At 36.8% G+C, this 17702-nt stretch overlaps 1 protein-coding gene across 8 annotated transcripts in view; it reads left to right on the forward strand.

Moving 5' to 3' along the window:
- The window catches only part of SOX6 (SRY-box transcription factor 6), a 469848-nt gene extending 454340 nt beyond the window's left edge, over positions 1-15508 (forward strand). For all 8 annotated transcript variants that reach the window (XM_074954950.1, XM_074954952.1, XM_074954946.1 and 5 more), the window contains 2 exons: positions 369-585; positions 9770-15508. In XM_074954950.1, the coding sequence (XP_074811051.1) occupies positions 369-585; positions 9770-10073 (521 nt within the window). In that variant the 3' untranslated portion in view covers positions 10074-15508. The remainder of the gene's footprint in view (positions 1-368; positions 586-9769) is intronic.
- Positions 15509-17702: the final 2194 nt, after the last annotated feature.

The following is a 17702-nucleotide window of genomic DNA, read 5'->3' on the forward strand; positions in this document are numbered from 1 at the left end:
CTCAGGTCAAAGGTCATTATTGTAAAGAATAATAAAAAAAATTGTTATGGACACAAGATCCATATTTTCAAATGCAACTATTGATTTTAAATTACTCAACTTTTAGGTGTCTGACTGGAAACAATTTAAAGGAGCTGGATTTTCAGAAAGCGGGTGACCCGCATTCTCTGGAAGTCATGCCCCTTTGAGGTATCTCAAATTGGGTGCCCAAAATAGCTAATCACTTTTGAAAATCTTGGCCACAGACAGGTTTTGTAAATGCTGGTGAACTTGTTAGACAGTGTGGCAAAAAGAAAAAAAAAGTGTTTCGCCATGCCTATAACTAGAACTCAGTCTGCATTACTTGAGCATCATGTTTCTGCATATAGGCTCTCGCTGGAAATCCATGTCTAATCAAGAGAAACAACCTTACTATGAGGAACAGGCACGGCTAAGTAAAATCCATCTAGAGAAGTACCCTAACTACAAATACAAACCTCGACCAAAACGCACCTGTATTGTTGATGGCAAGAAACTGCGTATTGGAGAATATAAACAACTGATGAGGTCTCGAAGACAGGAGATGAGGCAGTTTTTTACTGTGGGGTAAGTATTATTATTGCTGTTGCTGTTTTTTACAGCATAGTACGATGTTGTTTTTCAAACAAATGGACAGTTCTCCTTACTTGACGGGTGTACGAGTTAAGGGTACAATCTGCAAAGTCTTGCTAACACACCTAGGATGTACTATTGAACATAGAATTACCAGCCACATACTGTAGTCTTTGATTAACTATGGGCCTGCTTCTAGAACTCTTTGAAAACAATTGGAGTCCGTTCAGAGCATTTTTAATTGAGCCATAGGTGGGTGATTAGCAAGCCCTGCCCTCAGTAGTGATGGTTTCCAGGATCAGTCCCAGGATTAAGACAGGAACAAGAGGAAAAAGTAGAAAAGGTGTGCTAGAGAAGACAAGGTTGAAGAAAATAAGAGATTTAGGGATGGGAGGAGTAGGGAGAAGATAGTACGATTCTGCAGAAGCTTGGGGGAATGATGCGCACATCTTGAAGGCACCTAATTTTTTTTTTTTGGTTATGTATTATTGTGGTATACAATATTCCTTGAAGAAATGTGTTGCGAGAAAGGACTTAAAGTACAGGGATAGATCAGCCAGGTTTCCAGTTCAGGATGTATGGCACTAAAAAAAAAAATCCCACTACAGTTTTAATCAAACTTTGTGTTATAAATACAGTGGAAGGTAATACTGTTAAATGACATCTAGTATTTTGAACGGGATGCAGTGGTATGCCAATTGTCCAGATTCAGGATAGAAAGCCCACTGAAACAATTGCATCAGAACTGATTTATCTCTTCCATTCGCTTCTGAATTAATTTGTGATACTCTGCGCCAGGGTGCGATGTTTCTGGTAGTTTAAAAAGAGCCTAAAAGCTATCTCCCCTGCCAGCCCTTCCAAATTCACAATGTTCTGCTCATTTCTCTAATCATAATAATCTCCTTTTGTTGTGTGCTTTACTACCAGATAATTGACCTTGACATCAGTTATGTGTCCTGATTTTGGGGATGTAGAACTCCCTGTTGCAATCAATTTTTTCTTGGTACAGCCTGCAACAATGCTGACTTTTTGTTAAATCAGTCACTAGAAGTATTTTCATATTTTGAAATATGAAGAGATAATATAACTTCTGAGTCTGTAATATGATGCTGTTAGCTTACTCTGCACTATTAGTTGTTTATTAATAAGCTGTTACAGAAATTGTACAGATACACATCTGAATTGATATAGCATATCACAAATTATATTCAGTTCAAAGGAGTGAAATTCTAGCCCACCTCTTCCAAGGCAGATTAACAGTCAAATCATATCAATACAATAAATTTTCAAGGTCCAAAAGCAGCAATGTGGGTAAATTAAATAAAGGAACAATAGCATGACAGTGAGAGAAAAGACAACGGGAGAATCAGTTGCTAATTCAAAGCATAATTAAGTTGCAACATTGTAGGGATCAGAGGAGCAGGTAAAATAAGGAGGTCAGGATTGAGAATTATTCTGTTCTTGTAGAAAAGTGAATGACACAATGGCTGTTTTTCAAAAACACTAAAAACTATTCCCCATGAACCCAATGACCCAAGTTAACTTTAATGTCTCCTTGTGATATATCACAAAGAATCATGAGAGGCAACATGGGAATTTAATCATTTTTCTAAATACATGAGTCCTGATTCTTCTAATTTACACTATGACCTCTTAACACCCCTCTGGCAGAATAAAGAGGCCTTAAAGTGAGTGTAAATTACATTTATATTGATATGATTTGAATGTAATTTACAACCACTTTAAGATCCCTTTACACAGCTAAAGATGTATAAAGGAACATTAGTGTAAGAGGGAATCAGGCCCTTGGTTGGAAACTTGAGAAAATATGAAAACGCATTACATGGATTAGTCAAAGATGACAAAGGATTCATTTCTTTGTTCCATCTGTATTTACATTTGGGAGTAGAGGAGACCTAGAATGTGTGTGGTTCTTCTGAATTTGTTTTTACAGGGTTTCTTTTGTGGTTGTTTGACCTTCCACAGTTGTCGTCCCCCCTCCCCGCCCCAAAAACCCCTCACTGTTTTTTCCCCAGAAAAACAAACAAATAAATGCACAAACCAAAACCCACTGAAAACATCAAGTGAGAAACTGGAGAAATTTTTTTTTGAAATGAAACACAAAACTCATACTATTTGATTCACTTGGTAAGTATATTTATTTCTTAAATATAAAAAGTTTATATATTGTTCAAAACAAATGCTTCCAATTAAAGTAAAATACTGCGCCTCAACAATAGAGTCTCCACTCAACTAACTAGTTAGGCTTTCCCTACTTTCACCTGCTTATTTGCTCTGTCAACGTCCAGCCTATTATGACGTTTCAACTAAACAACTTTGTGGGCCAAAACCCCTCAAATATGCCACAGTTTGGCACCATTTTAATGTAACAAACAGTGCACAACCTTGTTCACAAATGCAGATTTATATTCAAATTATAGCTCAATCTTCAGAGCACAGTTTGTTAGGAAATAGTTTTCCCATCCTGCAAATATTTTCAAGACTTTGAAAATTTTTATCAACCCCAAGCAGGACAAAAAGTTTAAATCTCAAATTTTCGTGAACCAAAAAAATCAAAGAAATCTTTGGTTTGGGTTGATTGAAATGTGTTGTTTTGATTGAGACCTTTTAGATTTTTAAATCTTTTTTCAGTTGAATTAGCTTAAATTTACAAACAAAAAGTCATTTTGAACCAGAAAAACATTGGTTTTTGTTTAAAAATATCAAAATACTTCATTGCAACAATTTAGACTCTTTTTTTTCAAAAACTTTTCAAGTCAGGAGATTCAGTGAAATACCCTGTTTCACAAATTGTTTCAGGTTAAACAAACTGGCATTTTTGGTGGAAAAAAGAGTTTTGTCGAAAAATTCCCTACTTCAGTGTGAAATCAGAGCCTAATGTTTCTAAGATCAAAAATCTTTCAAATGTATTTTCTGTTTACCTAAATCCTTCAAAATGGAATAGAATAGAAAAGACAAAAATAAAATGAGAAGACCCAAATAAAATCCTCAAACCCCACAGGGTTGTTTGATTTTTTTTTCTGGGAGAAAAAACAAAACTCAGGTTTTATAATCCTAGTTTCTTCTAGTGAGGGGTTCTGATGTGTTTTCCTGAGTGTTGTTTTAGATCCAGTAAAGAGAGTTTACCCTGGGCAAAGTGCTCCGAGTTTCCATGTTCAATGGTGTATTTGTGGGCATTCATGTATTTGTAAAGTGCCTATTCCCTTTTCTCCAGTTACTCAAGTTTGGACATTTCCAGCATCTCACCAGGTTTCTGATGTGGTTGTAGTCCCCTGAAGTTCTATACATGAAAACAAATGATGTCTGTTTGGATTTCTCAGTAAAGTTCTTGAGTTAGAAATTCTGTTCTTTTTCATTTATTTATTTAAACATGTGGATTAAATTGCATATCATATGTTTAATCTGTTATAATATGTGCAAAAATATAGTCACAGTATGCAGAAATAAATAGAGGGTGTATGAAGATGGGAGGTAGAAAGACCTATTTAATTCATGGGAATTAAAACTTTATGGCATTTCATAGAGTCACATATTTGTGGTGTTTAGATATTGGTGTTTTTGTCATCTCCTTCCGCTTTTCTCTATTCTGTTCAAGTTCTTCTACCACCATTAGCACCATAGTATCTGAAGGGTACTAAGCCCTGTCAACTCCCCCTGACTGAGCCTTTAGTTACTGTGGAAATGATTGTGTCATGTGTATGGGTGGCGTTTGCTCAGATTCCCTTCAAAAGCAAAATTGTCTCCATTTCTACTATGACAACAAACTTTTTGTTACTATGGCTTCTGAAATGTAGACGTGCATGCTCTGGTTCTAACAGCATATAGTAAGTGGAATACTGTAGTAATCAAGAGTAAGACACACATCACTAATTTAAGTTAATGCTTCCTCAGAAACTGTTATGTGAAATAGTGGTATTTTGAACAAAAAAATAAACTGACTAATGGCCAGATTCTGCACCACTTACTTAGGCAAATTCCTGGGAAGTTCAATGAGAGATTTCTCCAGAGAGCGAGATTGTACCGTAGGGGTGATATTTATTATCTATGCAATAGACCAGCACGAGGTCTATGCATCATTTACATACAAATTAAGCAGTATTATGAAGAATTAAGTGGGATTTAAGTAATGTCTATATCTTGTGATGGAACTATACATTTGTGAATTTTGCCCCAAATGAGGAATACTATCAGGCAGGATAATTCAAACTTAATGCACTAACACATACAATTTAATTAAAAAAAAAAAAAAAACCAAGCGGAAATTCAACCTGTAAACAGCCAGGTAATATTTTATAATATTTTAGTTGTAATGATACAGTTGTTTTCGGGAAGCTTTGAATGAGAACTTTTCAGCCCTTCTGTGAAAGCTAAGCATTAAAGCAGCTTCAAGTGATTTACAATTTATCTTCAACAATTCATTTTTTCATAATCCTTAAGTAAATGTTCATGTGGAAGCCATAGACTCAGAGATTTCAACTTAGAACAGCGTATTTTGTTACCTTTTCTCACAAAAATAATTCAATTTCCAGTCACTTTCATAGTCTGATACCCTTTACATAGAAGTATGTATTCTATACATTAATCTGCAAAGTAATGTGAACGTTAATTTTCTTGAGTCTTGCCACGATGAGATGTTTATAAATAAAGCCTTTGCAGTATTTGTAACTACTGTATACGTGTGTATTCTGAATGTTGGTAGACTACTGTTTTGAATAAGCCTGTAATATTATACCACTATAGCAAGAGCTAAAATTAAGTACACAATGGATGCTTTTGTGAGATTTACTGTTATTTTATTCCTTACGGGGAAGTAAGTTTCAGGGTGTGTAGCACATAAGCATTTTCCCTAACGCAACCAATTTAGCTTCAGTCATTTAAAGAGCTGTCAGAAAATAGTTCTGAAGGGATCAGCAAACAATGGTACTTTGCCAATTTAAATGTTTAGTTAGTTTTGCAAAAGTCAAAAAATGGAATGTGCTCCAGGAAAATCCTAATAATTTTAATACCACTAAATTGCCAACAGGTCAGTTTATATGAGAAATTTCATGTTGCCTGCTCTTTACTGTACTTGTCTAATTATATCGGGCCAGATCCTTGGCCCCAGTACAGCCCTTTTGCAACACTAGCAGAGCAAAGGGTCTATAGAACTGGCTTAATTGGCCCTCTGACGATTTCCCTGGCATAAGAGAGTCCACCAGTGGTATAGAACCGGTGTAGCCAGCTCTACACCACTGCTTCTCGTAACCGCTAAGGCACGAACGCTGTTGTACTCTGGTGATCTCTGGCTTCCGGAAAGGCCCTTTGGTGGGCACTCAAGCCGAGTGCAACTAAGAACTTAAACCGGGGGTGAAGCAGAATCAGGGAGGCTTAGAGGTGATGTAAAAATATGTTTTGCCTATGGTCCTCTGCTTAGTACAGCTTGGCTAGACTAGAGGATCTAGAATTTAATAGGACAACAAATACTTTTAAATACAAATGTTTTTAAGGTAAACTGCAAATCAAAAATGTAAAATGAAGTTAAGACCTGAAATATATGCTAGACACCACAACTAATCAATCAATTCAGAGCATACAGAATGCAAGTTTAAATGAACCCCTTTTTCTCCCCTGAATAATCTTATTTCCTAGAAAATGACAAAGTCCTTTCTCAGATGCACCAATGTAAAAGAAAGTACCAAGAGAATTACACAAAAGGGAAAAAATAGTTTACATGTTTGATTAGATAAATGGGCATTTCGGTCCCAATTCAGCAAAGCACTTAAGCACATCCTTCATTTAAAGCATTTACTTAAGTTTTGTTGAAGTCAATGGGACTTAAACATGTACTTAAAACTAAGCACATGCTTAAGTGTTTTTTGGAATTGGGCCTTTGCATTTAACTCTGGACATAACTCAGTTTTTTTCATTTTTGCTTTTTTACTTCACCTGAAATAATTAATATCCAGTAACTATCCATCCTTTATTTTGAAATCTTAGAAAGTTTTAGGGAGAAATCATGACTCCACAAGCTACCATTGATTTTAATGGATCCAGGATTTTGCCAGAATTATTTTATATCTTTTTTACTGCACAGGATGATCTATGTGGAAATACCGCCCCCCCCCCCAATTTCTGATTAAATACACGTCTAGGTCTTCAGACAATCGATTGGTTTTGACCCAGTCAGTAAGCACATTCACCACGTGTGTGCTTTTTTACACTTCACTAGAGGAAGAATAGTGAAGTGCATTCTTGAGAGGGATTCATTAAGCCCCAAAGGTGTGACCTACTTTCCTGTTACACAAATCAGTTTTGCAGATTTGTTATTACTACTTATGTTCATGCTACAACTTGGCATGCATGAGAGATGATGCCTAGAGTAAAATACCAACACTGCAGATTCATCCTCGCTATCCCCAGGTAACCTGCACTTTTTCTTACCTTAAAAAGTGTTGAAGAGATGTAATGCTATTGCAAAAATACCTCCCCTCCCCTCCCATTGAAATGCAGACATGCGAGAGAGAGTTGCTAACCTTTAATAAATGGCTTAAAAAATAAGCCCAGCAGTGTCCCAGATTACCTACAACGCACAGCACTTCTGCACTGCCTTTCTTGTCATGCCACTCCATGGCTCCTTCTGATTTTTTTCCCCCCTTATGGTAGAAGGGAAAATGCTAATCTTTCTCTAACGCTGCAAAGAAAGGGATAGCACAGAACAGTCTGCAGTCAAGAGCACTGTTTTCACTGTCAATTCTCATATCTTGGCCATTAGTAACCAGTTGCCCACTTATGAAAAAAAATATGTTTTTTCTAGGGATTAGACAGTCAAGGGTCACACACAAATGCCCTCTGGAATTTCTTCACTTTGTGCTTTCTTAAAAACAGATCTAGCACACAGAATTGTGGGAAACCGTTCCTGACTGGAACCTGTGGGCACTACCGCAACACACATAACGCACATTGAAAATATTGGTTTCTAAACGGCTTATATATTGGAAGGGTAAGCCCCACTGATGTTGCTGTATAAAAAGCACTGCTTTTCTCAAAGAGCTTTCAGAGTTAATACTGTGGAGTTCTTCAAAAGGTTTTTTTGTCAATATATTAATGATATTAAAAGAAATATCAGGAAAAAAGGTTAATGTCGGCATTAGAACTGGGTGAATAGTATGAGAAAATTACACATGGACATCTTGGTGACTTCTAAAAATAACAGTGCTACGACCATCAGTAGACCCACTTATTTATTTGTTTTTGGCAAACAAATTTTCAGGTGATTGTTTCTTTTGTCTGAATGATTGTGAAGAGGGAATCTTGGGCTTGTCGCAGAAGTAATTTGTAAAGCTTACATCAATCAATCAGGGAACAGAAATTGTACCATGTGACTTAAGTAGCCCATCCCACAGTTGGAATATTGAATTGTTAAAGTTGAAACACTTGAAGCAATACTAGCAGCCAATCATTAGCAAAAAAAAACAAAAAACAAAAAACAAAAAAAACCATAGGCTGAAAAATGTTTGCTCAAAACATTTATCAAATGATTTCAAATAGGGGACAAATTAGTGAAAATCTGGGTCTGTTTGTAGACAATTTGCAAACATAAAAAAAGTGACTAAACACACTGAATAACTTATTTATTGTGAACTGTTCGTCAGCAGCACCATTCTTCTAAAACTGGTATTTGATGGGTGCTCCAGAGGCTTTACTAGCAAGGGGAGTAACATTCTCATCTCCAAAACTCCATTTAAGTTTTGTTCTGAACTGGCGGCCTATGTCTTAGACTGAGAGAGGAGACTTCACCAAGGTCAGGATTTTATAAAAAGATGGCAAATAACCAAATTCTATCTTCACATGTTCACAAGGGCACTCCTGTGAATTTCATTGGAAGCTGTGCATACATCCAGCAGCAAAATTTGTTCCAAAATGTATTGGCAGTATAGTGAAAGTAGTTTGTAATGAAGTGGAATGAGGGAAAGAGACACATTTTGTGTCCATGTGAATTTTTCTGTCACAAAAGCATATTGTGCAAAGCCTTAAGAAATGAAAATTCTCTGCTCATATATTATAATTTAACCAAATCAAGATGTTGCTATCTTCACTTCCTCTCAATCTCTCATTTTTTCTTTTCTTTTCTCTTCTTTTCTGACATTCAGGCTTGGGTTAGGTAAAGATTGAGGGGAGAGGCGGGGAGAGTCACTTTCAGAACAAAATCCCATAGTGATGTGTTCTATATGGAATGTTATGATTTCACTGGCTCCCATGGTTCCTGAACTTGGAGTAGTTTGATCTCCTGGTAGCTCAGTGGTGTGATGTTTAGCATGATTGTAATCTCATGTCAATGAGTGAATGAGACGAACTCACAAATGACAGTTTTTGCACTCTTGCCCTTAATCACTGATCAGGACAGGCAAGCGAATAAGGACAGACACAGGGATGGGTAGTAAGCAGCAGGCTGAAATTTAGCAATCCTTATTGACTGTCTGTCCTGTGCACTGAATGAGACAGAGGTTCTGAAGAACAAATACTAAGTGATCATGAATTTAAGGACTATGGGTAAAATTTCTAAAGTGCTTAAGTGCCTGAGGAGGCTAAGGCCCATTGTGACATAAGTACTTAGGAGCCTAAGTCTCACTGACTTTCAATTAAGTCTCGATTACTTTGTTACTCAGTAATAAGGTCTGTGAAGGGTGTAGTGCTATCCACAGTAGTCCATTGAAAAACTTACACTAGAACTCATGGTCTCCTCCAGTGCTCAGCACAGTGAATATTATTCACAATAAATTATTTGACCAGCTCTCCTATATATGACTGCAAGGCTGGAACTACAGTGAGACATTTGAATGGCCAGGTTTTAAGCTGCAGAAGCCAGCTTTGACAAAGTCTTATGTGCTAGAAAATTTAGCAACATTTTGCAGTCTATTTTATGTTAAACCACCCAATACCTGAATGCATCAAAGATCTGATACTGCCAGTTGCCGAGCAGCTTTATCTCTAGTTGCACTTGACAGGAGCAAAGGGCACTCCGCACCTTGCAGGATCAGAATCTGGAACTCAAAGGCATACACCAATATGTTCTGTAGAAACCATGTACTTTAATTTTGTTTGGTATGCACAGTAGGGTTCCACTCCAGATCTAAACTAAAGGTAATCAATCATGTTCCACTCTTGTGTTTCCTTGCAGACAGCAGCCTCAGATTCCAATCACCACAGGAACAGGTGTTGTCTATCCTGGTGCTATTACCATGGCAACTACCGCACCATCACCTCAGATGACATCTGATTGCTCTAGCACCTCTGCCAGTCCGGAGCCCAGCATCCCTGTCATTCAGAGCACTTATGGTATGAAGACAGACAGCGGAAGCCTTGCTGGAAACGAAATGATAAATGGAGAGGATGAGATGGAAATGTACGAGGACTATGAGGATGATCCCAAATCAGACTATAGCAGTGAAAATGAAGCCCACGAGGCTGTCAGTGCCAACTGAGGAGCGTTTGCAGAATTAAAGTACTCTGACTCTTTTGATTTTTTGTTTTTTGTTGAACAAAAAGTTCTTAAAGAGCCTGCATGCATGTGTGGCTCCTACAGTTACATCAGCAGAATGGTCTTAAATGTTTCTTAACGTGTGAGACAGATTGTTCCCCTAATTTTCATGAACCTGTTTTTTTTTTTTAATTTAGTGAAGACATATATTAAATATCAGACATCGGGACTTGAAAACTTATATGAATCAATAGCTGTCTTACAAGTCTTACCTTTTGTCTCGTCTTTTTTTTTTTCTTCCCTATTTGGATGCTGATAAAGGTTTAAGTTTTTGTTTTAGATGGGGGTTATACATTCTCACTCAGGTATGCTGTGCCAGCCTACAGGTTGTGAATGTGTTTTTATTCTGGATTATTTTAGAAAACAAAAACTGCAGATTTCATATTGTGAAACAGAACAAGTCCGCAAGTGTACGCATCTGTGTGTCAGAGCTCATCTTTTAAACAAACTCTGAATTCCACTTTTTCCACATGTATAGCTGAACTTCTGATGTGCCAAACTTTTCATAACTTTTGAATCTTAACATTTTAAAAGTCTTAAGGGAGACACTGTAAGTCTTAGACAATCCTTTGGCATCTTAAAAAAATATATGTAAAACATAATTTTTTTCCAGAAAATGGTAAAGTACTCAGGAATCTGGAGACAGGATATTCTTAAGTAGTGAACAAGGTTGCCACAGTGCATGTGTCCAATTGCTTTTGCCTCTTGATATGCCATTAGCGCAAAATATTAAGCACAAAAGCGCGATCACCAGCTATGGACAGGCCTGTCTTAGCAGCGTGAGGCCACCTCTGTCTACATTCTCTATCCCTTTGCTTTTAACCCTTGCATTCAGTCTTAACACATTTTCTCTTAAATAATTTATTCATTCCAGAATGTCAAGGGTGAAAATACTTAATATTTATTTTAAAATGTACTGTTGGTGGCATTACATTTATAATTCCTTATGACAGTCTTAAAGAGCCCTTTCTCTTTCTTCCCCCGAAACATGCAGGTGCCTGAAAATAAAAAATGCACCTGCTTCCCAAAATGAAAGTGGAATTTGTGAATGGAAAATCCAATTGTTTCCATAACACTATACATCCAAAGAACATCTGGAACCACTCTACTGCATGTAATGCAAAATAGAATGAATACTTTGAATATGTACATACAGTACATATACTCCTATATATTTCTGTGTGTCATGATACACATCTAGACTTATACGATATACAGATGAACAGTCAATGGAGACAGGTGCATTCAATGTCTCTTCAGAGTCTGCAGTGATGAATTTGTAGGGCCCGTAGAATCAAGTAGTGAATGAAGGTTCTGTACATCCCCATTCCAGTGGTCACCTGCAGGAGCTTTCTGATATCTTCAGTGTATTTATGCAGTGATTTATTTGTGAAAGTCCTCAGGGGGAAAGTCACACGAAAGTCTGAATTGCAGAGCTAGGCACATAGTACATTACAATAGCTTTATCAAATACTAGTTGCACAGGAATGGGAGCCAGAACTCCTGAGTTCCTTTCCTGGCTCAGCCATTGACTGGCTGAGTGACTTTAGGCAAGTCATTTAAGCCACAGTCTTATGAACACTTACGTATGTATTTAATTTTACTCACATGTGTGAGTCTAACTACATATGAGTTTGCAGGATTTGGGCCTTAATGTCTCTGTGCCTCAATTTCTCTATCTGTAAAATGAGGATAATGATGTTTCTTTATATCATCGGGGTATTAAGAAACTTGATACATGATTGTAAGGTGATTTGGGATATTTGGAAGAAACCTGCTATAAAGTGCAAAATATTATTATTTGTATTATTAGAAACAATATCAATGACAAAGAAAACTTCTGGCAAATATATGGGGGAAGAAGAGAGGGAACACTCCGAGGTTGAGAAGTTGCTGAATGTTCAGAGACAAGGAGAATATAAAAAAGGAGAATTTTCTTCTTTTCTTCACTCCCACTCCACTCTTGATACTCACAAATAAATCACTAAGCATAACAGACAGTACTGGGGGGTCTGATCCTGCACTTGTGCTGAGTGTCCTCAACTCCCATTGACTTTACTGCGAGTTTAAGGTGTTCAGCAACTCCGTGAAGCACTCAACATCTTGCAGAATCAGATACATGCAAATAAATATATATGGACCTGATCCAGCCCCCATTGATTTCAATGGGAATCTTCCCATTGATTTTAATGAGCATTGGACCAGGTCCCATATGACTGAATGGGTACAGTATTAATACATGCCTGTCACACAATCTTGCAAAGCTTCCTGTAAGACCTATTGACAAGTCACTGTGCTGTGAGCTGTCATTTCTCTCACAACGGCAGCTTTTTGAGTGGAGATAGCCTGTGTCACCACTGTAGGAATCACATCTAAATGTGCAAAAACAATGAAGATTGTTCAGTTTACAGGACGATTTATAAAGATAATGACACAGAAACACAGTGGTCAAATTTCTCTGACCATTTTGTAATTTTTACTATTTATTAAGTGTGTTCTAAGTCCATGTCTAATAGCAATAAACTGGTCTAGCCAAGACTTTCAAGACATATGCTGTGTCATTAGCTGGTGAGCGCCCTCTTTAAGCTGGCTAAGGTACTGACAGAAAGTGTTTTTTTGTTCTTAATATTTCTTGGAGATTTGAGCTGTTTTTAATACATCTAGCTTGGATTAGGTGGGAGGGTACTATTATTTCCTAAAGAACAACTATTTATTAATGTCTACAGATTTCACTAGTTCTAAATATCTCTCCCTCCCCCACCTCATTTATTTTCTCTTTTCTTTCTGGCTCTGTTGCATCAGTAGAATGCTGTATTGCTAGCATTGTATTTTATGTCATTATTTTTGCACAAAGGCAAACATTTAGATTAGTAGGTTAATTTTTTTAAATTTTATGACCATGCCAAAATAATATTCTGCAGGCTGGTGGAGAACAAAGGACTGTTCTTTAGGACTGAAACTTGATTTTGCTTGTAGTACAAAAAACACACACTCACAGATGTTGTTTCGTAAGTGTTATAAGCACTGGATATAAATGGTATTTTTTATCACTTCTGACTAATGTGAAACTGTTGTACGAAAACTACATGAACAAAAGTCATCTGTTTCGACTCGTGTGGGCCTGCCTCACAGTTGCCGGATTTGAGTCATTTTTTATGTCTTATTTCATTTATTTATGCAAAATACATGTATGTATGAACACTTTGTTTTAGCTCCAGCCCTGCCTCAGTGCTCGTGCTCTGTCACTTAAAGCCACATTCTTGAAAATGATTGGCTGTTCAGGAATCACCAGATTGTAAAAACTGCATTTATTGGTTGGAGAAGTGGGAGGGAAGTAACTGAATCTAAATTGTGCATATAAGCATTTTATTGTATTTATTAGCCGACATTGGCTCTAAAATGTCAGTGGAAATCAAGGAAGGACAATCATAAGGAAAAATGTCATTTTTACTTTATTAATTGGAGCTCAAAACAAAGTTTTTGATGAATTTACCATCTCATTTTAGATTTTTTTAAAAAATTGTGTAAATATAACATAGGAAATAGAATTTTATTTTTTGTTCATGGATACGTAGTGAAGTATAAGTTATGTATTTACTTTGGTTCTGTATCAGTGTATGTTGGTCCATATTAAATGCTGACAAGTCACTGTACCTCATATAGATGCTGAATTTACACCTGCAGTGTGAGAGCAGTATTGTGGACCTGTAGCTGGGACAGCAAGATGCCTCACTTGTGCCCTCGTTGAATTTTAATTGCATATTCCACAAGCAGAATACTTTTTTTCTTTTTTCTTATAGAAAGTTTATACATACCAAATTTCTAGTACAGCTGGTAGGAAACTCAATTTGCTTTGTGAACCAAGCAAAACTGATGAAATAGTTTCATTCCTATTTGAAAGCAGATAATGAATGGCATTTTGGAGGCAACAACACATGCCTCAAGAAGATGATCATCATTAAGAGAGCCCTTGCAAAGCTAATTAGATTTAATACTGTTAAACTGGTGATTGCTGTGTTCATTATGTCATGATATCGTCATATCAGGAGTTAAAAACAGGAAAAAATATTGGCAAAGAGGACATGTGGGATTGTTTTCGAAGCATTGAGTTTAAGTACCGCAGAATAATTCTGATTTTAAAAAAACCATGCCATTCAGGTAATGCTCAAATATAGTAAAGCTATTTTTACTGTGAACTGAAACAGTTTTACAGTACATTTCCCTATTTAGTTAACAGATGCAATATATTTTCCTTTTGGAAAGCTATAAAAGACTTATTTTCAAGAGAAGAACACTCCTGAAGCTGTCTGGTGCCAGCTAGAGGTAAATTGCTGACTTCACTTGGTGTTTGATGAAACAGAAATTAAAGTCTTAATGGAATAGAACCTCTGATTTTCAGGGTACATGTTTACATGGGGATACAACCCTCATGAAAGGGCCCGATTCTGATCCGTGCGCATGTTCATGTATCACCATCTAGCTTGTGAAACCAGCTGCTGAGAACGCATGGGATCAGAATGGTCTCCTAAATTGGCGTGTTTAGGCTCATCAAGAGGTAGGGTGAGGGTAAAAGATGGGATTGCTATGGAGTGGGAACTCCAAAATGAATGACTACACTATTATTCAATGAGGGTTATGTACAGAAAGTACTACCCCCTGTGAAAAAAGCACAGCAGTTGGTTGAAAACAATGAGTGTTTAGAGTGTAAACACAACCATGCCTGAATACTAAATTCAAGCATGGTCCCCGCATTGTCCCTATGGATTACTGGGTTTTGTGTTGTCAAAGACATCACGTTTCTTGATACGTTATCAAAATCATTTTTAGTAAGAAATATTGCAAGGCCCCCAGTAAAACACATAAGTATCTGCTTAACTTTAAGCATGTGAGTAGTTCCATTGAAATGAATGCAGCACCACTAAATTGTTCGAAGTTAAGCATGTGCTTAAATCGTTTGCTGACCCAAGGTTACAGTGCCAACAACTGCCCTAGAAATGCAGCCAGTAGAATGTATGATATAATTCTTCCTATTCTTAATGAGAAGTTGACAAACCATCTCAGACCCCAGGTGTTTGCATGCTTGTTTCAGACTCAAGTTGGCACTTAAGCGTATTCGTTTAAAAAAATATTGTATAACCTCATTTGATCTTTTACAAAACACTTGCTCTTTCTCCTTAAATAACTTTTTCATCCAAACACCTTTTTTATATAAACCCATTATAGTCTGTGATTTTTCTCAGATGATATTACATTTTTGATATACTGTAATGCCCTGATCCTACTACAGAACAAAAAAAGCATTAAAAGATATGTATATGGAAACATATTTCATTTGACTCCACATCCCTTTTAAGTACCAGATACATTTTAAAAATCTGACAAAGAAGTATTCTGAGAGTTCACACATTGGGTGCAAAGGGGTGGGGGGAGGGGCTAAAGGGAAACTTATCAAATTGGTATTTATGGCAATATGAAAGCTATAAAGCAACTTAGTGACATTGCTTGCTTTGTAATTTCCGCTTTCTTAAAAAACACAAGTGAGGTCCTTGGTGCTCTTAGAGTATGGGGAATGTGCAAATATTTAACTGTTTGTATGCTGCACATTGCAGACCTGCTAGTGTGCATTCTCCGTTTGTCTTCCTTTGTCATTTGTGTTTTGCTTTCTCGAAAGCACCATTTTTTCCCTTCTTCAGCTTGTAACAGAGTAGGATGTTTAGCATTTATGTTCACTCATTATTGTATTTGCCATGTAAAAATTTTTTTTATTACATTAAGACAAGCTTATAAGCTGTTACTACATAACTTATCTTACTGTAACTCTTATTTCCTGACATTGTAATTTGTTTGTGATGTATATTGTGAGATTGTACTCTATGTTAATTTAATCAGCACAATTCACTGACATGCTGGACTGACATGCTAGCTGCTGTTTCCAATTGTAAAGTTTGTGTAGAGCTGTTGGGACAACTGACTAAGACTCTCCTGTCAAGGTACTATGCTTTGGTTCCTATAGCAACACTGTGGGTGTGGCTCTTAAAATGCTAGAGCTGCTGTTTGTACACCCACTAGCAAATTTTAACTGGCAGGTTTTCTTTGTAGAAATTCTATATACAATGCAGGTACCTACGCTGGGCCCGTGGCTGGTAAATATTTGGGCGTTTAGAGGAAAAACTAGTGTCTATTGCTGCTTTGAATATGTTTTAAAGTCTGAAAATGTAAATAATTTATCAAAAAAGAAAATCTTGTACAGTCCAGTGTAAAGTTTTTAAATGAACTTAAAGGTTGCCATCACATCTTTCTCACACTCTCCTCTGGATACAGTAAAAAAGAAAAAAAAATGTTTGCTAAGGATATTGATTTAAAACAAAATCTGCTCTCAATTAAAAAAAAAAAAGAGAATCCTTATTCTTAGCTGTGCTTCATTGCATAAACTGACGACTTGGATTTTGTTGTGCAGTATTGACGTGAGGTAAATTAAATATTAAATAATCTTTCAGTGGTACATTTAAGAGTCTTCTCCTTCTCTGCCTCAGTAATTAATGGAAAAGACACAACTGAAAGACACAGTCCTTATATAGTATATTCTGGTGTATATTGGCACCTTACCTACATGTTTGGGATTGCGGGGGGATTTTTTTTTTCTTTTTTTTTTTTTTGCACAAGGTGCTTTCCTGATATGTTAAACATGTCATCTTTGGGTGATACCGTATATGCCATGATAGGGGTATAGACCCCTCAGGGGAGTGTCTATAAGACTGCCTATTTATGCTCATTTACCTCAAGACTGTCCTCTCTACCCTTAATCTATTCACCATCACTCCATCTTTTGTACTGCTGTTGACACTTACAAATTAAAGATAAATTTTGTTTTATGACACGCGCGTGTGGCTTTTTCTATGCCTCTTCCATTATTTATTATGAAATCTGTCAGTCTTTGAATTAAGATCAGAAGGAACGGCTAGACAGGAAACAGCTACTTGGCCCAGTCCTTCTGCCCCCTTTAAGTTTATCAACCCCACCTTCCTGCACTTCACTGTTTTTCTCAATGCCTTTGCATTCCTCAAAGACATTTCTGTTTCCAAAATCCATTAATACTATCTGCCTTGATAGACTTACTTGATAGTCTATTTTGTTTGATACCATTCTCTGTACACTGTGCTTTGTAAGCAGAAAATGCTTTTGGAAGCAACATAATCTGAGATGGGTTTTTATCAAGTGGAAATGAGACAACCCATGTCCCCTCTTTGTTTGCCTCCTTCATTTTTTTGCCATCGCATCATAAAACATTTTAACTAACTAACCAAACTTGACAACATGAAAAGCTTTAAGGCCATATTGCTTTGTCTGGGAACTGCTCTCCTTCCTATATTATGATTGGCTTTGTGGGTTAGTAATTACTTAGTCACAGTTCTCCGAGGAAAAGAATAAATTACATTGAAGTGTACTGTAATAAGTATAATGTAATAGAGACTGATGGCTGTGCATTACATCAGATTTTAGGCCTGCTTCTGTTATTGCACAGGCCAAACATCTCCAGATGTCCAAGAAGGAATGAATCCTTCCATCCCTGGAG

The sequence above is a fragment of the Natator depressus genome, chromosome 6 (assembly GCF_965152275.1).
Source record: "Natator depressus isolate rNatDep1 chromosome 6, rNatDep2.hap1, whole genome shotgun sequence".
Classification (NCBI taxonomy): Eukaryota; Metazoa; Chordata; order Testudines; family Cheloniidae; genus Natator; species Natator depressus.